The sequence below is a fragment of the Telopea speciosissima genome, chromosome 9 (genome assembly GCF_018873765.1).
Source record: "Telopea speciosissima isolate NSW1024214 ecotype Mountain lineage chromosome 9, Tspe_v1, whole genome shotgun sequence".
NCBI lineage: Eukaryota > Viridiplantae > Streptophyta > Magnoliopsida > Proteales > Proteaceae > Telopea > Telopea speciosissima.
This window is the reverse complement of record NC_057924.1, coordinates 62,025,699-62,049,477: the sequence shown is the minus strand read 5'-3', so window position 1 is coordinate 62,049,477 and position 23,779 is coordinate 62,025,699. Positions and strand designations below refer to the sequence as shown.

Sequence of the window (23,779 nt, the reverse complement as noted above, 5' to 3'; positions counted from 1 at the left end):
TACTACACTTCTCAATATCAAATAGTAACCAACCTTGTATGCAGTTAACCATTCTTTTGCTAACAAGTTCTCCTCCAGGTACAAATACCTTAGGTACTTAATTAATGTCCTATCAAATTCATTGAAGCTTTCAATCCAGTAAGAAATTATGAAGCAGCAATACACATCATTTATCTACTTCAACTTGCATAAAAAATTTGGTTAAGTTATTACTGTCTGACTTTTAGACCTCAAAATGAAATTTGACAAAATACCAAACATGAAGGCTAGCCAAGTTGCAGATTTTGAGACCTAATGAACAGAAATATTCAGGTAAGTGGCTCAGGTACACCCTATTAAAATGAGTTTTGATACAAGAAGTTTTAGCTAAGTTTGTCTACTTGGGACTGCCTTTGAACTACAAAAAAGAGTCAGACTACTATCTCAATGTCTTGATTCAATTGGTTGTATAGTCTCTCCTTGAATACATCATAAACTCCTTTTAGCTTCCATACATGGTGCAGAGAATCAATGAATTAGCACGTAATTTCTTCGGGCAACGCTTGGATGACACACAATGAACCATAGAAAGGTATCTCTACATTGCACCCTTGAACATTATTTATCTATCACATGGCAGACAATTCAATATAAGTTGAAGCATATGATTTCAATTTATTTATGGGATTTTGATAGATGACTACTACATGATCCCTATCTACATCTAAGACGGATATAACGAGTAAGAGACAAATAAAGAGGAAGAGATCAGTCTAACAACTGCAGTTAAGATGGATATGGGACCAATAACAAAATAACAGTAACAATTAATGTATACGGTATTTTATAGCTTGCTCTTTGGAACCCCGATGGGTGCTTCTCTGGATCTCTTTTCCACAACTCGAGAAAGCTCCTTCACAGCTTCTTTTGGTAAGTGTCGGGGCCGGCTCAGCCAAAGTCCTCCATCAACAACAATCGTTGTTCCATTGATGTATTTACCTTCACACATTATATAGTTAACAAACATGAGCTGTCTTGTGAATCTGTAGTGATAAATAGTTATTTTTGGTAGAGAAAAGGAAACAAGTTATATATTCATTGCAGAAGTAAATTATGTACAAATATAAAATGAAGGCCTCGTAGCAGGGCAACAGAACCGCAAAAATTGTGCACATTACGGAACACATCATCAGTGTCTCAGTGATGACTCAAGGCTTAAAATCCTACTTCAAAATCAGTCAGGGACTTCCTTATACTCAGTTCTAGCCATTGCCCACATTCTGCCCTCAAATCATCTCCACAAAGGACAAAGAAGACTTTCTTAATATCACAAGCCTTTCAATAGACTCCATGTGCAGCAAAGGGATCATTTGCAATAGCATCTGACCTTAACCAGAAGGCTTGAGTGGAGGAAAAAAAAAATGAGGGAGGGGGAGAGCCCACACAACTCTTATCATCTCACAATGTACAAAGAAATGTAGTTGAGTCTCAACACCTGTATATCACACATTTCCCTGCTATGTGCACTCCTCTCTCTTCTACAGGTTGTCGATTGTGAGTAATTTATCCAAAGCTAGCTCACCCAAGCAAAAGCCTCTGACCAAGGAGGAACTGGCTTCTCTTATGCTGCATGTAGGTCCAATGGTATTGCAACCCCAAAGTCTGTCAGCTTTATGTAGAAGAATTCAACGGAGAATTCCCTACTACATGTCCCCATTTTTGTGAATCTTCAACCTGATCATTTGCTTTATTTCTTTCTAAGATCTGCATTGGCATCAAAGACGCATCGAACTGCAGTTGATCATGGCCTTCTCCGATTAAAAACAGTGACATCCTTTCCAAGCATATGGCATACCAACCATTTCTTCCCGCATCCTAATCCTTTATCCCCTCCCCATCACACATTTTAAATTTTCCAATTACTTGCCTTGTACTTTCAATAATTACCTTCCATGCCCCAGCCCATGGGATATCTGCACTTTCTAATTCCATACCAAGATAGGGTTTCCACATATCTTCTTTTGTTCTTTCTCAAGCCTCCATTGCCATTAGCATAGTAATGCATCATTCATCTCTAGAACTCTCCTTAGACCCACCCTTCCAAATCTCTTGGAATTGCATACTTCCCAATCCACTATGCTCCGTTTGGTTGCACGGGGAATTAAAGGGAAGGGAAGGGAAATTTTTCAAACTTAGAAAAGAAACTTTTGTAATCATTACCCCATGTGATTGTATAAACTACTTAAATTTCTTACCATATTTAGTAAAGATACATTTTACATGTAATATTTATTTTACATTTTAAACCAAAGGGAAATGGATGCAAAGTAAAGTGAAATTTAATAACCAAATATGGAATGATTTGGAGTTAGATATATTGTCACATGGTGTCACATGGGGTAATGATTAAAAAAGTTCCTTTTTTCAGTATGAAAATTTCACTTCCCTTCCCTTTAATTCCTCTTGCAACCAAACGGAGCTAGTGATATCTCCTCTTCTTGCTGCATCCTCCATAAACATTCCCTTTGCATCTTTTTGACACCACCGAGGCCAGCATTTTCATGAGTAATTTGTAATAGATTAGTAGATTGACAAGGGCACATTGCAATAATGGTATACACTCCCAAAACGACAGGGAGCTCCTTTCCCAGCTAGCCAATCTTCCCCTCAGCTTCTCTAGAATTGGGGTCCCAATTAGAAGCTGCTCTTGTAAGTACCAAATTCAAAGTGCATACTTTCTTGATTAATGACATTAGAAATGAATTGGATAATGATGTTAGCCAATATGAGATAAACCATCGATGCAACTTTCCCCACATCAGCCAACTGGAATAACCTTCCCAAAATTATGATTCAGTTGTCAATCAGTCTGAAGATTATTTAAATACACCCTGAACAAAATAATGTAGTCCTAGATTTGAATAGTCAAACTAGGAGCCAAACCAGGATCTTTTACCAAAAGGTGAATCTGTTTAGGGTTAAAACAGGGGGAAAATAGCTAATGTAGAGTTGGGGTTTTTAGGGTTGGAGGTTAGGTATTAGGTTTACTAATTCTTTGTCAAAAGTTGACTCAGTTTTAGGGTAAAACCAGGAGAACAATGGGAAATAAAACATATGGGGAAACCAAGAGAACAATAGGAACCCAAATATATTAGATTAGGGCTGGGGTAATAAATCATAGATTTTGTTAGCAGAAGAATTACTGCCAACCTCAAACATAGAGTGATTAGAGTCAACTTCAAGTAGAACAATAATGGAGAGCTTCAAAAGAGACCAAACAAACCACCTGGATTTCTCACCGCAAGGTATCAATCGGGTCAAACACCAATTCCTTCAATGAACCACCTGGGCTTCCCACCGCAAGTTGTCAATCAGATCAAACACTGATCCCACCAGCCTTGATCAAACACAAGACAAATCTTCAATGGAAGTTGCCCCCCTTACAACCTTATATAAGAGACTTAAAAATAGATTCCTACACTAAAAAGGAAATGCCTAACTCAATCCTTAACCTATTAGGTAACTTAAACTGACTAGGGAATTGAAATAGACTCAAAACAGAGTTCTAATCCAGCCCCAATAAACACTAAAAAGAAAACTACTAAAATCATTTAAATTGAACAAAAACACCAAATAAAACTAAGTATAGAACTAAAACAACTAATCCCGTATGCAACCCTATTACCCATACTTTAGGTCCATAAAAGTGACCTATTACATAGAAAACCCATGGGATCAAAGGCCCAACATGTATAGAATCCAACCCTAGACTTATTCCTAATAAAATAAGCCTATTTCGGTGATGAATCTGCATCACAAAAGAATGAAGACTCTGTAGAAAAACAATTTAATATTCATATGAAGTTAGATGGACATATGGTACAGATCTACTGTAATATTCCACAAAAGAAAACAAGTATCAAAATGCCAGGTCTCAATAATTATCACAAGATAAATCAGAAACGGGCTACGCATTTGTAGCCAAAATGGAGTTTCTGCTTATGAAAGGTCAAGCCGATACAATAGGCGTCGCAATGTGAAGGGCTTTACTTGGAGAAATAGAAGGAACATGTATCACACGTGCAAAATCTGAGAAGATACCACATGAATATTCTACCATAGTAGGTATTGAAGAATCAGTACATGAAATTTTAATGAATTTAAAAGAAATTGTATTTTGAGGTCCCTATACTCTTTATGCCTAACATTGAATGGGCTGAGTATTCACCTTATCAATTATCTTGGGAGAATTTGCACCCACTATAAATTTCCAAGGACATGCGAGAAATGATAATAGATCTCGTCGTTAATTTAATAAAAATTTAATAAAGTGAATATAGGTCTTCGTCGTTCATTGAGGGAGGTGAACTTATGATAAAGAAGATAAAGTGAGTCTTTGAGACTATAATTATATAAAAACAGTGACTCCAGGTAACATGAACCAATCTGTTCCAGTACACTGGATTGTTTGAATCACTGCCAAAATATCAACTGAGAGTGCATGACCTTTCCATGGAAAACTGGGTCCTATAATGAGGTAATTCCGGAAACTAAAAGATACAATTAGATGAATTTAATGTGCACTGCTCAGTCCATGGGACCATGAAGTTTTTAAATCGTGATTTCTTCTTAATTGCTTAGACATATATTCTGTGCTATGGGAGTTGGATGAATCCCTTTTTTTTTTTTTCTTTTTTTATCAAAATGATGGCAGTTCAGAATGATATCTTTCAGCACAGAACATCACCAGTTCAGCATACCCAAAATGATTGTTCAGTTCTCCTACTTAACTGATAATTTTGCAAAAGTGATTCAAGGAAAGGCATCTAATCATAGTTTTCAAGGCATCTTGATGCAGACCCTAGCCTCCTCGAATTGAAGAAGCCATCCTAAGCCTAGGGTTTTAGTAGAAGCCTTAGTTTAATTTATTTCAATTCTATACTTAGTTTTTATTTTGTATTTTTAATTGAACCGGTTTAAATTGGTTGCATCCAATTGGTTCAATTGGCCTAATTTAAGTGAAGTGCTCCTATTGGCTAAGAGGTTCTTATATCCTATTGGCTAGTAGGGAATCTTCTTTTATTTAAGTTGTTTTAAGTTGTCTTAAGTCATTAGGGGTAGATGAGTCTTTTCTTTTTAAGTTTTAAGTTATTTTTAAGTAGGTCCACCACTCCACGATTTTAAGTCAGAGATTTGATTTGTAATAGATTTAGGAATAAGGCCTTTGGCCTCTTATTTAATACAAACCGTGGGAGAGGCTCCCCACCAATTATGTTTTAAAAAAATCGAGCTTTTGCTGTTGGCCTTTGCTGCTGCTGCTTCTCTCTTCAGAGACATGTCTTGTGAGTCATATCAAGACCCCTTGTGAGTCATATCAAGGGTGAGGGCTGGTGGATTCCGGCGACTCCCTGCATCTTATAGATCGGGAGGTCCTTTTTCTTCTACAAGCTGATTCTACTTGCTATTTTCAGATCCCCTGCAAAACAAGTAAGTCATTTAATTTTCCTGCAACTACCTTGATGTTTCTCACCTTCTAACCTAGACCTACACTCTCCCAATCGATTATCATAAACCCTAATTATTCTTAAACCAGTCCAGCCTTCATCCTTCATTAGTTTTCATCCAAAATTTAACCACAGATCCCTTACTGCCCTGCCTCCACTCGACCTAACCTGCAGCCTCAACTGTCCATAAAAAAACCTAATCCCCTCACTCACATAAAACCCAGTAAGAAACCCTAACTTCAGAAACTATACTTCCAGCCATCCATTCCCCTTCAAACTTCAGTCGAGCCTTCCCCTCACTGTTTGGGAAACTCGATCCCAAGTCCAGCCCCAAAATACCACTCTAAACCCTAATTTCAGCCTAGATTCTAAAGCCCAAAACCCGAAACCCTAACCGTGGAATTTCAGAATTTTATTTTTTTGTTTAAACCTATTTAAAACCTATATCATTAGCTTCCTTTAGGCCTGCCCAACATTATCATATATCACATTCACTCATTCCTCTTAACTAAACCTAATTTTGAGTTAAATCAGCCTGCTTTGCCCCAATTGGCTGATCAATTTCAGAACCATTGTACACCTGGCCTCTAATAGGATCCTTCTCCTATTTAGAGCTACATTACATCCATTCAACTTTTTTTGGATAGACGTCTTGGTTGCATAGGCTCCTTGCTGGTGTCGCCTTAGTTGTTCACCCCCCTCAACCACCTCGGTTAACCTAGTGATGCAGGTGCACTGCCTTGGACCAACCCAAACCCATTTGGGTATCCATGTGATGATGTACAGGGTCCAATTGGGTTTTTGGGTTCCGTAGAATATTTAATTTATTTATTTATTAGGTTTTTAATAAGTTAGGATTTTATCTTGTAATATTTTATTTTAAATGGGTTACTTAGTGGTAGAGTTCTTTCCATACTTCAGTTTTAATAGGCTAATTAATAGTAGAGTTGATTTAAGAATTTAATTTTCAGTTTTAGATTACAATTAGGAGTTTTAATTTTCTTTAAATACCTTTTTGTAACCACACAAGTGGCAGATTTGATGAATAGAATTTAGAGTTTTGTTTATTGCTACCTGTGAGGTACAATGGCTTAGCAATGGTTGTGTGACCATCTTCTTCTTCTCCCCCCTTCTTCTTCTATGATTTCTTCTCTCTCCCCCTGCAACTTTGATTTTACCCAGCTTCTCCCGACATGCAACTATTGTCTAACAGTTGGCCACACTTCTTTAGATTCATTGACATCTCTATCACCTTACAAGTTCTAGTTGAGTTTGGTGCTCTCTCTGTTATCCCACAACTTGGTTCAAAGAGGGTTTTATCTCCACCAGATTCATGATAGGGCTCTGCTTTGTGGTTTGGTGTTTCATAGTTTGAGGAAGAGGTTCAAACGCATTTTCTGGCGATCTCTATCTCCGGCAACCTGGTTCCATTGTTCAAGGTTTCGCCAAAATTTCAAGAAATATTTCATTTTCGCAAGATGTCTAATGGTGATCCCGGGGTTTGGAAACCCTATTCGGAATCATTATGGGCCCATACGAGCAAGAAAACACTCAAATCAAAGGTTTAGTGGCAAACAGTAAATAATACAAATAAGGTTTTGAATTATAGATTGAGGATAGAATTGGAAGGAAATAAATTAAAGGATAGAAGCTTCAATAAGAAACAAAAGACGGGCAGTCTTGGAACTTGAGCTTTAAAAAGGTTTAATCAAAAGGGAAAGGGAAAAAAAAAAAAAAAATATCATCTTCTACCTTGGAACTGTAATGATACCAGAGCTTAGTAAACCAGCAAACCAAGAAGGAGAAGATGAAGAGAGAAGAAGAGAATGAAAACCAAGAGAGACAGAGAGAAGAACTAGAGGCAATAGAAGTGTATCTCCTTCAACCGCCCAATCACAATATATAATATTCAGATTACATAGCCTTAGTAGGAATCATATTAAGGAAAGATGTTTAATTGCAATGAACACAAATAACTAGCTAAGCCCAAGTCCTAATTACAAGAGGAAACAATGAAAGAGATAAAAGATTATAACTAAGCTAATAGACAAAGACTTGGCTAACTAAGCTAAGATATCCCACGGTACACTAGTCCATGGAAGTCCATGGACCAGCAGCCCACGCAACACAATCTAACACTCCCCCTCAAGCTGGAGCATATAGATCTCCCATACCCAACTTGGAACATACACTAAGAAAAGCCGGCTGAAACAACGCCTTTGTGAACAAATCACCAAGTTGATCACTGCAGTCGACAAACAGAGTCAACCATCTACCCCTCCTTTTTTTTTTCTTCCAAAAGACATATGAGAGGAATTAACAGTGAGCAATCTATGATAATCAATTGTACAAGACTGAGTTGTTGCTGTTGTACACTTTCATATTTTAGTAACAATAAACAAAACACACACAAACACATACATACAGAGAGAGAGCAATTAATTACTTAAGAAACATTTATAGATAATTACTTATCTATAATTATATAATGTTCCTAGAATAAAAGAAAACACTGTAACTGCACAAGAAGGCTACCAACCTGCATCTGATGCTAGGTAGAGGGCAGCCATTGCAATATCCCGTTTCTCCCCCATTTTATAAAGTGGCATGTATTCCCTAGTTTTGCTCTTTATCTCATCAGGTATAAGTTTACGAGTTCCAACAGTGTCTCCAATCGGTCCTGGTGCAATACCGTTGACTCTTATATCATAATCAGTTCCCCACTCCAGTGCCAGGGACCTTGTAAGGCTATCAACAGCTGCCTATAGAAAGGAGAACCCAATATGAAAAGATGTAAAAAAATCCATCATGAAAAGCCAAACTTACAACTACCAGAGTGTGTCCCAAACCTTGGCAGCGGACACATGGATTTGATACCAAGATGCTGTATAATGCAAAGTTGCACTTATGTTCACAATTGTTCCACCGCTAGCTGGACCCTTTCCCGGTCCTCCTTTCTTGAGATACTTCAGTGCTTCATGGCACATTGTAAATGTGCCTACAGAATCAATATCAAGAACTGCAAACATAAATTAGAACAAGAGAAACGCATTAGAGGCAAACTCCTAAAGTCGTATAATATCAGATGAAAAACATGACAAATTTATGCCTTTTCATAACCTAAAACACAATAACTCAATATTTCATTGCGTTATGTCTCAATCAAACCTCAAATCCAATCTATTTTAAGACTTCAACACCAACTAATTGACTTAAGTTGTCAAACCATCAAATTAAACTAGTTAAAAGTTTCATTTGCTTGTACTTCTCGTGGAATGACTTAAAATGATTAATATAGGTATTGCCCCTCGAATGCTGTGGTGACCAATCATGGGAGGACGATGGAATTCAATCCTGGTTTCCAGCCATGAGTCGAACCTGATAGAGGCCAACTCAAGACAGGCCCTCTGTGAAGTAGAACACACAAGTTCCCAAATGCTCATTCTCTTTTCGTACAAGAGAAGTCCCAGGGATGACACCCTTTCCCAAAAGAAAAGGGGGGGGGGGGGGGGGAGAGAGGAAATCCAATGCGTACGTAAGACACCCCATAAAACTTCAAATCTACATCACCTCCTCACCTAAGTACATGTATACCCCCTTTTGATGTCAAAAAATTACAGATTTGTCCATGTCACCCACAAAGTACAAATGAATTTGGTTCAAGTAAAAAAATTATGTTCGCATGCATCGAGTCGTGTCAATTGTACTTACCACAATACAAGGAAATTATATTGCTAAAATTAAGTGATAAATGCAATTAAAAAAGAGGATAATTTCATCCAAAAGGCCTTGTTGAGTTAAGCTTATCTACCGTCCACTATTTGAGCCACGTGGCAGGATGATGAGGGGATTCTGACCATTAGATAGATAGGTTCTACGTTTGGATTAGCCAATTGACAAATTTCAGAACTAAATTCAATCAAAAACTCTCCTTTGTATTGGCATGCATCCTTCTATTTTCAGCCATCTGTGTATGCCCATGCACCCTCCCCATAGTACCTAGATTTTCAAAGCTTTGTTTTGCCACTAGGTGATATTTTATTTGGGCTGAAACTTGACATGTAGGTAAGCGACCTTGGGGGTCTACCAATGAGGTTCTGGACCTCAGGTAAGAGTTCCAGAAACCAACCAAAACCAGAATCACAGACTAAGGAAAGTTTTCCAGAACTCAGGATAAACCCAATAAAACAGAATCAGAAACATAGATGTAACTGAAATTCTGGTTGAAGGCTTTATTTTAGTGACAGAATCAGATATCAAAAGCTTCGGGTAATCCAAGTATCCAACAGTTGGAATCTGAGATCTAAAGAATCCAATGGTAAATAGGAATTCCAAAAGCTGAATTTCAGAACCAGAACATGGAGAAACCTAAAAACTTCTCAAGTACAACTCAGAAAAGGCTCAAAAACTAGTCAAGGGTCTTATCAGCATAGGGGAATAACTCCGGAAAATTTCAGCCAATTCCAATGGTTGAATTGTAAAATCTAGAGAATTCCCACTGGAACAAGGAATTTCAAGTAGAATGACAATCATTAGCAAGGAATTGCAGATCTTGGAAGGGATAACAAAATATGAAGAATAAGTGATGCACAGCAACTAATCAGAAACTAATGCAAACTAGAATTAATCCAACAACAACTAAGAATCAAAAGAAGAAAGCATATGCAGGGTCTAATAAACTGACCTGTAATCTGAAGAAGATAGAAGAGAGGAGAAGAATATGACCAAAGGAATCACCACCTATGGCCTGGACTGAAATCACCACCACTCTGTCCATTGAATCACCACAAGAGAGGTTTACTGCATCACCACAGCAAGTATTCTGAATTACCACAGAATAAACAAACGCTGAAGCCAACTTTCATTACTCAAAAACGTGCTCAAGGCTGGAGCCCCTTACATACTTATATAGAGAATGCCTAAACTGAAGCAGACACTAAAAAGGAAAGGTTGGAGCCAATCCTAACCATAACAAAAATTGAAAATACAAATGAAGACTGGCTAGAACTCCTAAATTGACCATGAAACAGAAAACCAAAACAAACCAGGAAAACTCCTCCCCTAATCACAAGCTATAGGAGGTGTCCTATACTGACTAGGACTTGCCAAAACAGAATAGAAAAAGGACTGGAATTTATAGCAAGGATTCCAGCCTTTACAAGGAAACTAATTAATAAAAAATAAGAAGATACACAGGCCTTAAACTAACCCACAGTTGGAGAACCAGAACTAAACCATTGTTACAGTTTTGAACCAGAAAATCAGCCCAAAACCAGAACCGCAAGGGGGTTTTCTTGTCTGGTGGTTCTCCTCATGCGTTGGGTGTGCCCTGAGCCTTGAATCTGCATTCACTCTCCCTGTCTAATGTTGGACCCTGTTTGATCTGTCATGTGGCAGATATTTGGGCATTGGAGATGAGCTTTTCTCAATGGACCACTAAGGAAACCTTTGTCCTAAACGAAACCTTTATTTGAGGCACTATTGTAAATTATCCATCTTATATTAAGTTTTTATGTTTAATCACAGCTAGCAGCCAAAAAAAAAAACAAATGTCAAACTGAATCTCTACAATCAACTATATGTGGCCAAGTTCAAAGAATTGAATCTTCACTTAACAAACAAATAGTGAATAATTAAACAATAAAATGACCTCACTCAATAATTGAATGCCCAAGACATATCCAAGCATGTGATGAAAACAGAACCTGTGCGAAACCCATTAGGGGATAAATCCTCTGCGCTCACAAGAAAATTGCCAGCTGCATTGTTCACAAGAATATCAAGCCTACCAAAATGCTTAACAGTTGACTCTACAACTCTATTTGCATCTTCCTGCTTCCGAACATCTCCTTCAAGCCCAATAGCCTGAAACATGAACAAGAAACAGAATATAATTGTAAAGTCCATTTCTCAAAACGAGGTTCCTGAACCAGATTAAAATCTTTAGCTTCCCATTAATTGGAAACTTACAGTTCACTAGTAGCAATCAGAACAATAGCATACATAATTCCTACTAAGTACAAGGCAAATGTAATGCATCTATTTCTGGAACTCAACTCAACTCAACTAAACCTTATCCCAATTAAATGGGGTCGGGTACATTGATCCTATTTTTGAGGGCAGACCTCGGCGCAACAGTCAGGTTGCTCCTTTGAGACATAGTGGTCACGGGTTCGAGTCGGGAAACAGCCTCTTTGCAAACCGGGGGTAAGGGCGTAAGGCTGCATACATTATGACCCTCCCTAAACCCTGCAGTGGAGGGAGCCTCGTGCACTGGGTATGCCCTTTTTTACATTGATCCTATTTTTCCATTCAACTCTTGTGAAAGCCTACTTGCTACCCACCCTACTCTCTATTTTTAGCAAATAAAAGATGAAATCTTGTAAATATGATAATGAGCTGCCTTTTGATTACCATCAACATTGAAGGTACCAGTGACAAATACATTCTTCATCACCACTCCTAAAATTTTCCTATGTCACCTCCCAAACTCTGCATTAAATGCCATGAATCACCCTTACTCCCCATGATTTATGCAAATTGCTCCATTCTTACATCACATTGAAGCCAACAAATTTTCAAGGAAAGTTTTGATGGCTTTATGTCCCGGTTATACTAAGGCGGAATTTAAATTGGGAAAATAGACTTACCTCCATTTGGCCTATTATGCCCTGCATAAGACCACAACCCACAAATTTCTGTCCAACGTTCTTCTTTGTCTTCTCCAGCAACAGTGACAATGCTATGGTGACGAACTGGAACAAGTACTTCTGGCACTCTTCTATTCACAGAATGTGGATCCAGGGATCCGTTGTAGTCAACAACCCCCACCATCAAGGAGTTAAAGGAGTTACAATTCCCATTGGTGGTTACATGATAACCACCTTAAGCTGATGTGGCAATATAGGCCACATCAGCTTGCATTCTCCCATTGGCATTGCCACATGTCAAGTTAACTTTGTAAGTTCTAAACTTGATGTATGGCCATACAAACTTAACAAGTATTGTAGTACATTCAAAATGAAAATTTCAACTCATGGTGGTGCATGTCCATACGAAGAACACTTCCTTCCATGTATCACGACGATTTGTCCTTCTCAAAACGAACATTTGTGTGATTTTAAACTTTATAGAATCAACCTCATGGTCAATTCTGAATTAACCCCATGGTTAATTCTAGGTCCAATTTTATTGCCCCTCTACCTTATAGGCATCTATCATTTCATAACTTCAACAAAAAATTCAAAATTGACAAAAATATTTAATTTGGAATCACAATCTGTATATATTGCAATATCTTAAACATTAACTTTAAGCACTTATCCCATATGACCCACATGTTCTACAAACACTTTAGGTACAAGCCCTTTATTGAAGGGTCAGCGATCATTTCTTCAGTGCCAAGACATTCGATTGAAACTCGACAATCCCAAACATCCTTTTTAACAACAAAATAATTTATCTCAATGTGTTGGCAATGACTTACTGAGCATGTGTTGTTGGAAACCGAACTGCTGTAGTATTGTCATGGAAAATTTAAATCAGTTTCTCAATAGAAGGAATAATCTTGAGATCTGTGGCGATCTATCTTAACCAAGACGCCTAAGAGACAGCCTCATAGCATGCCACCAATTTTGCTTCCATAGTGGAAGAGGCAGTCTTCGGTTGCTTCATGCTTCTCCAAGATATTTCTCCTCCAACAAACAATTTAATATAGCTTGCGGTAGATCTCCTCGTATCTCCACATCCAGCGTAATCTGAATGTGAGTGAGTAGCTGATCAGCTCCAAATCTTCAACAGGCCTGTATGTGAGCATGTGATCTTTGGTGCCCTTAAGATATCTCATTACTTTCTTCGCCGCTGTCCAATATGGCATTCCAGGATTCTTCTGCAATCTTCCTAACACTCCCACTCCAAAGGCAATATCAGGTCTTGTACAAACTTGAGCGAACGGTAAACTGCTTACTGCAGATGCACATGTGATACTCTGCATTCTTGGTTGCTCCAAGTCTACCACCGAACATTGTTCTAGACTGAGTCTTTCACCTTTTACCATTGGTTCTGCACTCTGCTTAAAATTGTTTATTCTTAAACTTTCCAAAAATTTATCATTTTAACCTCTTTCGGACAATCCTAAGATCTTATTTGACCTACACTCGGCTTGTGATTTCAGCTCATGCTCAAGTGGTGGTAGAGAGTAATGATAATCTGGTGGAGGGAGTGATTTTGTTTCTTTCATATTCGGTGTGAAGCCAACTCTTGAGCACATGGCGGAGTGTAATGACGATCTTCAGTGGATGCACTATCATCCCTTGGACTCCTTGCTTTGCCTCTAATAAATTCCTCCAGTGTCTCCAAAAGCTTGTTTGTAATCATTAACACCTTTGGATACTCCGAGGACTTTCCAACCCCTATGTCTTTGAATCACTTGTAGAAACCTACAAGCTCATCAATCTGCTTCTCCACACTAGCATAGGCCTCAAATGATTTCACACAATCAAGGTATTTCATGTCAAAGAACTACTCAAGCAACACAGCCAATATCTGCTTTGAATGCTTGTTGTATGTGAAAAGAGGAGGTAGAGAGGAAGAGAGAAGGTGGGGAGAGAACATGAGTGGTAAGGGGGAACCGGAGTCTATATGTCATTGATAGCTCTCAATTGCGAGGAAGAAACAAACATTAAATTGAATGATTTAATTGGTTATAAGATGCGAAAATTGCAAAAGCAGAGAAGAGGAAGTAAACAAAAACAGGGGAAATGAAAACAATGGTGGAAGTAGGAGGATAATGGAAATCCTAGCCAAGGTCACAGACGGGTTAGTCTTGATCAGAATGAGTTAGAGAGAGACAAGGAGTGGTTGGATTGTACCTTGGTGGTCAGAGATAGTAACTGGGCATTTTTCGATGGTCTAAATTTATTTTAAAAAAACAACAAAATGCCATTAAAGAGAGACCGAAAAAAGGAGAGAGAGAGGGAAGACGAAGAAGAAAAATCATCCACGCCAGATAACTCTGTAAATCCAGTGTGGTTTGAGTCAATTAACAAACGAATTCAAGGGGTTACTACAATAATGAATGAGAACAATGGAGAGAGAGAGAGAATTGCAGCATACCTCACTACCCAGAAAATTTGGCAACTCATAGTGGAGATCTCTTTGACTCGAGTCGAGGAGAATGAATGGGCAAGGAATTGTTTACTCAAGAAAGTGTATAAAGACAATCAATGAAATGGTTAAGATTCTTAATATTTTTATTTCTTAATTCAAATATGTGAAAGTACATGTCTGCCTCAACTTTCATCAATCATGTCTCTGTCATGTGAGTATTTTAGGCAACTAACAATAGGATACAATACTTTTGTAACCTATCTAACTTTGGCTAAAGGATCAAGGACTTGAACCACAAAGTGTAGACACCACATCTTAACCTCCTTGGAGGAGGGACATATACACTGTTATGGACTTCCCAAGGGCTTCTATGGACTAGTCTCGAGCTTTCTTAGAAAGAGCTGTGGTTCAACAACAGCTTACAGTAGGTGATTAGCTAGAAGGAGATGCTCAGGATCATATAAGGTCTAACAGCAACTATATAATTCTAATGGCGTTAGAATAGAATATGTATTGCCATGCATATACTTACCGGGTTCATTCCTTCAAAAATTTCTATACTTTGCCTCTTATATTTTCCAAGTAGAATCTCTGAGCGTCTTGAAGCTATACTTTTGCCAGTTCAGGACCCTCAAACTACAAGAGTTTCAGCTCTCTGAAAAACCTTACTTTTAATCCAGTAAGAAAATATGAAGCAGAAATATAAGCTACATACCTACTAAGATGCACGTCAGAATTGGTAAGTTACCAAGTGCCTAATTTCGAGAAAAATGCACACTTTGGAGGAAAGAAAATTAGAACATAACTCCAAGAATCAAGCAACGAACTTATAAGCTTATCCAGAGTGAAAACAAACACCATATCTGGGCAAAGCCTAATCAAGAAAAATCAGTTTCACGGCAGATAAATTTTGAACGAGACAAATCGAAACCACCATCAGGCCCAGATTTATCGAATTTGACAAAATACCCTACATAAAGGCCAATAGAAAGAAAAAGAGAAGCAGATACCAAATGATGGAAAAGTACACCTTCTCCCATAGAAAATTTTCAGTAAATGAGATCCAAATAAATATAAAATATAAAATCTTAGAAGAAGGAATTTTCAGGTAAGCGGTAAGGAAAAAATGGGAAATACCTGAATTCCCTGGGATTGGAGAGTGGCAACCGCAGAGTCCAAAATGTGTTTGCGTCGGCCCATGATAGCAACTGAGGCACCATGCTTACCAAACTGAGTGGCCATCTCAAACCCAATACCTGAGCCTCCGCCTGTCAAAAGGGCAACCTTCCCTTTCAGAATATCGGTCTTGAATGGGGACTCCATTGAAGCTCTCTCTCTCCCTCTGCTTTCGCTCTGCAGTCGTTACTCGTTACCCGACAGGACACCTCTTCGGAGGAGGTTTCTAGCTGAAGAGTTTAACGATTGAGTATTGCCATGTCATAAGTCATAATAACACTATTATATCTCATTTTTGTGGAAATTTATCATTTGACAAAAATATCCACAGCTTTATTACCATCTTGTTCCACAAATTTTTATCCTATGCAGTACTGCATTGTGCGGCGACTGCAGAGGCCATGTGCACCATGTGGGACCTACTGTGCCACATGGCCTTTGCTGCACCGCACGATGTATTACTGCACCGTGCACTTACAGGAAAAGATAATGATTCCCTTGTTCCACTTTAATCCCCTTCATTTCATCAAAAAATAATTTAGCAAATGAGAGAAATCGCTGTCTGGTCATGAGGCGTCTACACCAATGTAGGTACATCAAAAGGATCTTTATCTGCTCCATTTCCCTGCCCGGTCCATTTCCCCAAGTCCCTCTAATAGGGGAGCAAAAATGACCACCCTTCCCCAGCCTGAACACACTACCCTGGTGGCATCCACCCCCTATTAGAGGGATTTGGGGAACTAGACCATGCACGAAATGGAGCAGATAATTTTCCCAAGATAGATGTGATTTTGTATTTCATTAGGGATAAAGGCCTCAACATAGATGTGATTTTTTATTTCATGGGGGTATATGGTACTTTCATGCTCATGTGTCTGGGCAGAGTAGCCATGTGACCAATTAGCGTTCTTTTTCCCTTGAAAATATATTTAATTCTTTCCTTAAAAGGCAATTCTTGTATTTTTAGGATTTGTGATGCCGTGTATGATGTTTATCATTGATAATATGGACTAAGTTTATCTACAATACTGATTAGTGTCCATTCCCCTAAATATATTTGAAATATTTTCAATAATTCTTAAGAGTGAAGAATTACTTGGAATGGTTACTATTCTAATTACCACGAAAACAAACTATTAAAAGTAAATCAGCACCGGTTGGAAGTACCTTTTTCTTTGCTTTGAGTTGGGTTCTGAAACTCATGTTTGATTTTGTTACTGGGACCATTTATGCACCACCCACCGGATCAAGATCGTCTCCAGGGAGCCCACCGCCCAAGGTGCTACCGGGGGACATCCAGCAATTAAGCTGTGTTGCACACATCTCGGTGCATGCCTAGGGATGTGTGCAGCACAACCCAACAGCTGGCAGCACCCTGGGCATGCTGGGCTCACTGGAGACGAGCTAAATTCCCACCCACCACCCAAGAGAGATCTTCAGGCCTCCTTTTTTGGAGAGGCTTTTGGCAAATAAACTTAAACGGTGGAATTATAACTCCATTGGATGAAATGATCTCTATGAGGCTTTCTAGTTACAGGATTTGATAGATGACCAATCCATATGATCCCTCTCTCTCCATTTAAGATAGATATAACCAGTAAGGCATACACAAATAAAGACCAGGATATCAGTTCAATAAAAACATTGAAGATTGATATGGGACCAAATAACAATATCAATGTATGAAATTTTATATCTTGCTCTTTGCAACCCCAACGGGTGCTTCTCTGGATCTCTTTTCCACAACTCGAGAGAGCTCCTTCACTGCCTCTTTTGGCATTTGTCGGGGCTGGTTCAACCAATCTCCTCCATCAACAACTAGTGTTGTACCATTAATGTATTTACCTTCACACATTAGATAGATAACAAAGATGAGCTTTCTTAGTGAATCTGTAGAGACAATTAACATTTTTTCGGCAGAAAAAGAAACAGGTAATAAAATTTCATTTAAGTAATAAGCAAGTACAAATGTAAAATGAAGGCCTCCTAGCAGCTCAATAAAAAAGCAAAAATTGTGCACATTTTGGAACACACTTCAGGCTTGAAATCTTTCCAAAATCATAGTCTGGGACCTCCTTAAGCTAGTTCTAGACTTTGCCCATATTCTCTACCGATAACATAACAACTCCACAAAGGAGGACAAAGACTATTTTTTACTATCACAAACTCTGCTGCTCCTTTCAATGGACTCCATGTGACAGCGAAAGAGATTATTTGCAATAGGATCTGACCTTACCCAGGAGACTTTGGGAGAGGGGGAGTTCACACAACTCTTGCCATCTCACAATATACCAAGAAATGTAGTTTAACCTCAATATCCTGCTCACACTACATACATTTCCCTGCTATGTGCACTCCTCTATTCTAGAGTCTGCATTGGCATAAAAAACATCCAACTGCAGTTGATTAATGCCTCCTGATTAAAAGTGACATTCTATTTCAAAATACACCACCCATTTCCTCCCACATCCTAACCCTTTCTCCCCTCCCCACTACCAATTTTATCTTTTCCAATTACTTGCCTTGTACTTTCATTACTCTTCCATACCCCAACCCATGGGACTTTGCCCAATCTAACTCCATACTTATTGGCAAGTAAGGTTTTCCACATGTATTTCTCAAACCTCCATTGCCATTTTCCTAGCAATGCATCATTCATCTCTGGGACCCTCCAAATCTCTTAGGACAGCACACTGCTTCCGAATTCACTAGGTGATATCTTCTCTTCTTGCTGGATCCTCCTGTAGTCCCATATAAATTCACTATGCATCTTTTACACATTCTTAACCACCGAGGCCAGCATCATCATGATTGAGATGTAACAGATTAGGAGATGACAAGGGCACCTTACAATATTGTTATACGCCCCCAACACAACAGGCAGCTCCATTCCCATCTATCTATTCTTCCTCCCAGCCTCTCTGAATTGGGTCCCAATTAGAAGCTGCTCTTGTATGTACCAAATCCAAAGTGCATCGTTTCTTGATTAATGACATTAGACATGAACTGGTTAACGGATGTTAATCAATATGAGATCAACCATGGGTCCAAAATTATGATACAGTTGCTAATCAGTCTAAAGATTATTTAAATGCACCCTAAACAAAAGAATGAAGATTCAGTGAAAAACAGAATAATATACACATTTCACAAAAATGAGGCAAAGAAACTACAAGTCAAATTTGTAAGATATAGGATTCTTGGAAATATATGAGGTTAGATGGACATGTGGTACAACTCTACAGTAATATTCCACAAAAGAAGACAATTATCAGAGTGCCAGATTTCAACAATTATAACAAGAAAATCAGAAAAGGGATGCACATTCGTAGTCATGCAAGTACAAAAATGGAGTTTGAAATGATGGTAATATAGTAGTAACTCCAGGCAACATGAACCAATCTGTTCCAGTACACTGGATTGTCTGAAGAACTGCCAAAATTTAAATTGAGAGTGCCTGCGATTATTCAACGGAAAACTAAATCCTATAATGAGTTTCCACAACAATATTCCATTTCTCTGGGGATTGAAACATACATGAAAACTGATATTTAAAACCATGACCTTGATCGAAGTTGGAATCATTGATGTGGTTGAGTTCTTATCCTTGCAAAAATTAAAATAAGCTGCACAGGGTCCAGCCAATGGTCTACCTCTCTTTTTTTTTTCCCCCAAAAGAAATATGAGAGGGAATAAACAGTGACCAATCCATGATAATAATTCCCACCAAGTTCTTTTATTTACAATTGTACACTTTCATACATCAACAACAACACACACACACACACCGAAACACACAGAGAGAGGGAGGAGGAGGAGGATGAAGAAGAAATTTATTCTTTAAGAAACATTTAACACATAATAACTCATCTATAATCCATATAATTCAAATAAAAGGAAATCTTGTGACTGTACAAGGAGGGTACCAACCTGCATCTGATGCTAGGTAGAGGGCAGCCATCGCAATATCCCATTTCTCCCCCATTTTATAGAGTGGCTTGTAGTCCCTTGCTTTGATCGTTATCTCATCAGGTGCAAGTTTACGAGCTCCAACAGTGTCTTCAATCGGTCCTGGTGCAATACCATTGACTCTGATACCATAATCAGTTCCCCACTCCAATGCCAGGGACCTTGTAATGCTATCAACAGCTGCCTACAGAAAGGAAAACTCAGTATGGAAAGATGTAAAGAAATCCAACATGAAACAACTACCAGAGTGAGTTCCAAACCTTGGCAGCGGACACATGGATTTGATACCAAGATGCTGTATAATGCAAAGTTGCACTTATGTTCAAAATTGTTCCACCACTAGCTGGACCCCTTCCTGGTCCTCCTTTCTTGAGATACTTCAGTGCTTCATGGCACATTGTAAATGTGCCTACAGAATCAATATCAATAACTGCAAACATAAATAAGAACAAGAGAAAAGCGTTAGAGGCAACCTCCTAGGCCATATAATATCAGCTGAAAAGCATTCTAATTTAGTATCCCTTTTCATGACCTAAAACACAATAACTCAAACATTTTATTGATTTATGTCTCCATATTCACTTGCACCAACCTTTTCGAATCCAAAGAAAAAGGAGAGAAAAAGAAGAATATCAACTACTTAAGACAACCGGTTTGAAAGAAAAAATAATAAATACTTAAGACAACAAATACAACAACAACATAATCCCTATTCCCTACCAAGAAGCACCTTAACAATGAATAAAAGAATCCATAATTGACAGAAAACTGAAAAGAAATGTCTATTAAAACTTCTCCATTTTATGACTTTAGTTCCAATTATTGACTTAAAATGTCAAATTATCAAGAGGCCAACTATTGACTTAAGATGTCAAATTATCAAGAGGCCAACTCATGACAGGCCCTCTGTGGAGTTGAACACACAAGTGCAAAAGTGAGATGAACACAAGATTTTTAAAAATAATAAAAAATAAAATAACATACTTCATACTAAAAGAGGAGAAGAAGGAAGAGAATGGAACTTGTAGCCAAAGGCTGCCTGACTTGCTCATTTTTTTCCTAGTACAAGAGAAGCCCCAAAGATGAAACCCAACATCTTTCCACACAGGGGCAGGGGGGACAAGAACCCTCTCCAAAATGCCTACCTCTTACATGAGTAAAACTATAACAACAGCCCCATGGATCTTCTCTAATTACGAAAAAGCCATTGCTTACATAAGACAGCACATAAAACTTCAAAATTACGTCACCCCCTCACCTAAGTACATACATGCATTCCCCCCTTTTGATGTTAAATACAGAGATGTCCATGTCACCCCCACAAAATAAAAATAAATTGGGTAAATTACAAAATTACATCAGAATGTGTCAAGTCCAACGTACAAGTCTAGGCAAGCCAATTTTACCCTACCACAACTGGTACAAGGAAATTTATATTGCTAAAATTAAGTGATGAACGTAATTAAAAGAAGGGTATAATTTCATTTATGCAGCTCATTGAGAAGAGCTTATACCAACTTTCACAATTTGAGCCACTTGGAAGGATGATACGATGATTCTATCAAATACACTCCCGTGTATTGGCATGCATCCTTGTATTTTTCAGCTGTCAGTGTATGCCCAAGCACCCTCTTATTTGGACTGAAACTTGACATGTAGGGAGGGGGCCGTGGGTCTACCCATCTATAAAAACTGGGCCCTGTTTGATCTGCCATGTGGCAGATATTGGGTCGGTGAGGAATAAAAGAAACCTCCTATTTAATGCACTATTGTAAATTATCCATCTCATATTATTTTTTATGTTTAGTCACAGTTAGCAGCAAAAAATGGAATATCAAACTGAATCTCTGCAATCAATTACATGTGCCTAACTTCAAAGCATTGAAACTTCACTTGTCACACAAGTAGCAAATAATTAACAATAAAATGAAGCTCAGCCAATAATTGGATGCCCAACACATATCCAAGCATGTGATGAGATGAAAACAGAACCTGTGCGAAATCCATTAGGGGATAAATCCTCTGCGTTCACAAGAAAATTGCCAGCTGCATTGTTCACAAGAATATCCAGCCTGCCAAAATGACTAACAGTTGACTCTAAAACTCTGATTGCATCTTCCCTCTTGCGAACATCTCCTTCAAACCCAACAGCCTAAAACATTAACAAGAATCAGAATGTAATTGTAAATTCCATTGCTCAAAACCAGATCCCAGAGCCAGATTAAATCTCAAGCTTCCCATTAATTGGCAAAGTAAATTAAACTCACACTTCACTAGTAACAATCAGCATACATGATTCATAATAAGTAGAAGACAAATACAACACATCTAGCTTTGTTACTCAACTCAACTCATTTAAGCCTTATCCCAACTAAATGGTGTCGGCTACATGGATCATGTTTTGCCATTCAACTCTAGTGAAAGCCTACTTGTTACCCACCCTAATCTCTATTCTCAACAAATGAAAGAAGAAAGCTCATAAATATGATAGCGAACTGACTATGGCTACAATCAATATTGAATGGTTCTTACCAGTGACAAATACATTCTTCATCACCACTCTTAAAATTCTCCTATGTCAGCCTGTCCCAAATTCTGCACTATACACCATGATTTGTGCAAAAAGCTCCATTCTAACATCACATTGAAGCCAACAAATTTTCAAGGAAAGTGTATTTTGGAAACTGGGTTGTTTTAGTACTTTGAACAAAACAGAATTTAAGTCAAAGAGTTTCTAAAAATAAAGTCTATAAAGCTGCCATCTTTCACATTTCTTCTCTTCCATGTTTTGACTTAAATAAAGTCCACAAAATCTCATACTACCATGGTTAATACCATAATAAACCTATTTTCTATTCTAAACCTGACCAATAGTAAAGAAAGTAAAATTCTCAAAAGAAAGAGGGAGGGGGGGGGGGGGGAGGGCAGAAGAGAGAGAAAAAAAAAAACCGAGAGAAACTATATAATGTACACAGGACATGAATCAATAAGAATATGATTAAAAAATTCAATGAAAGTTCTAATCCAGTAGGCTATGTTTGGTTGCCAGTGAAGGGGAAGTGGAAATTTTCAAACCTAAAAAAGAAACTTTTGTAATTATTACTCCATGTGATTGTATAGGAGACATATCTACTGCAAGATGCATACAGGAATGGGTAAGTTACTACTTCCTAGTATCTGATTCTGAGAAGAATAAATACTTCAGAGGAAGGAAAATTACAACAGAACTCTATGAATCGAACAACGAACTTCTAAGCCTATCAAGGATGAAAACAAACTCGAACTCTGGGAAAAGCCCAATATAGAAAAACCCTTTTCACGGCAGATAAATTTTGAACAAGACAAGTCGAGACCACCATCAGACCCAAATGCAATTTTAATCGGATTTGACAAAATACCCAACATAAAGGCCAACCGAGGTGAAAATTGATCGATCTAATAGTAGGAAGAGAGAGATACTTCAGCAAATGAGACAACAGATAAGAACAACATCTTAAAAGAAACAATGGGAGGTACCCGAATTCCGTGGGATTGGAGAGCGGCAACAGCAGAGTCCAAAACGTGCTTGCGTCGGCCCATGATCGTAACTGAGGCGCCATGCTTACCGAACTGAGTGGCTATCTCGAACCCAATACCAGAGCCTCCGCCTGTCAAAAGGGCAACCTTTCCTTTCAGAATATCAACCTTGAATGGGGACTCCATCTGTCTCTCTCTCTGTCTCTCTCTCTGTCTATTGCTCTGTCGCTATCTCTCTGCTGGTGCTCTGTAACGGTTTATTAACTCTGCAAATCATTGACTTGTTGAGCATATATTTATTGACCGTTTATGCATTTACGAAAGTAACCTCAGTTCCGACTCAACGAATAACAAAAGTCTGCAACTGACATCATCGAACGGGTAATATTTCGAAAACGATTTAAAAAAAGGGAAAAAATAAACCCGACCCTACATGTCTTAAACGTTTAGATTAAGGGAAATTTTCAGCGCCAACCCCTCAAAAGGACCAATATTTTAACGTCAGCCCACTAAGGGCTAATATATCA

General features: G+C 38.3%; 2 protein-coding genes across 2 annotated transcripts; both read right to left on the bottom strand.

Annotated features, from left to right (window-relative positions):
• Positions 1-630: 630 nt before the first annotated feature.
• Positions 631-15,944, bottom strand: LOC122640147 (peroxisomal 2,4-dienoyl-CoA reductase [(3E)-enoyl-CoA-producing]-like). The gene is made up of 5 exons (XM_043833300.1): positions 15,729-15,944; positions 11,189-11,348; positions 8,333-8,502; positions 8,023-8,245; positions 631-978 (listed from the first exon to the last, which is right to left on the bottom strand). Exons 1-5 carry the CDS (start codon positions 15,912-15,914, stop codon positions 824-826), a joined length of 894 nt encoding a protein of 297 aa, XP_043689235.1. The 5' UTR covers positions 15,915-15,944; the 3' UTR covers positions 631-823.
• A 1,286-nt stretch (positions 15,945-17,230) lies between these two features.
• On the bottom strand, positions 17,231-23,503 carry LOC122640148 (peroxisomal 2,4-dienoyl-CoA reductase [(3E)-enoyl-CoA-producing]-like). Its single transcript, XM_043833301.1, has 5 exons — positions 23,253-23,503; positions 21,729-21,888; positions 19,997-20,166; positions 19,698-19,920; positions 17,231-17,612 (listed from the first exon to the last, which is right to left on the bottom strand). The coding sequence occupies exons 1-5, from the start codon at positions 23,436-23,438 to the stop codon at positions 17,458-17,460; spliced, it is 894 nt and encodes a 297-aa protein (XP_043689236.1). The 5' UTR covers positions 23,439-23,503; the 3' UTR covers positions 17,231-17,457.
• Positions 23,504-23,779: the final 276 nt, after the last annotated feature.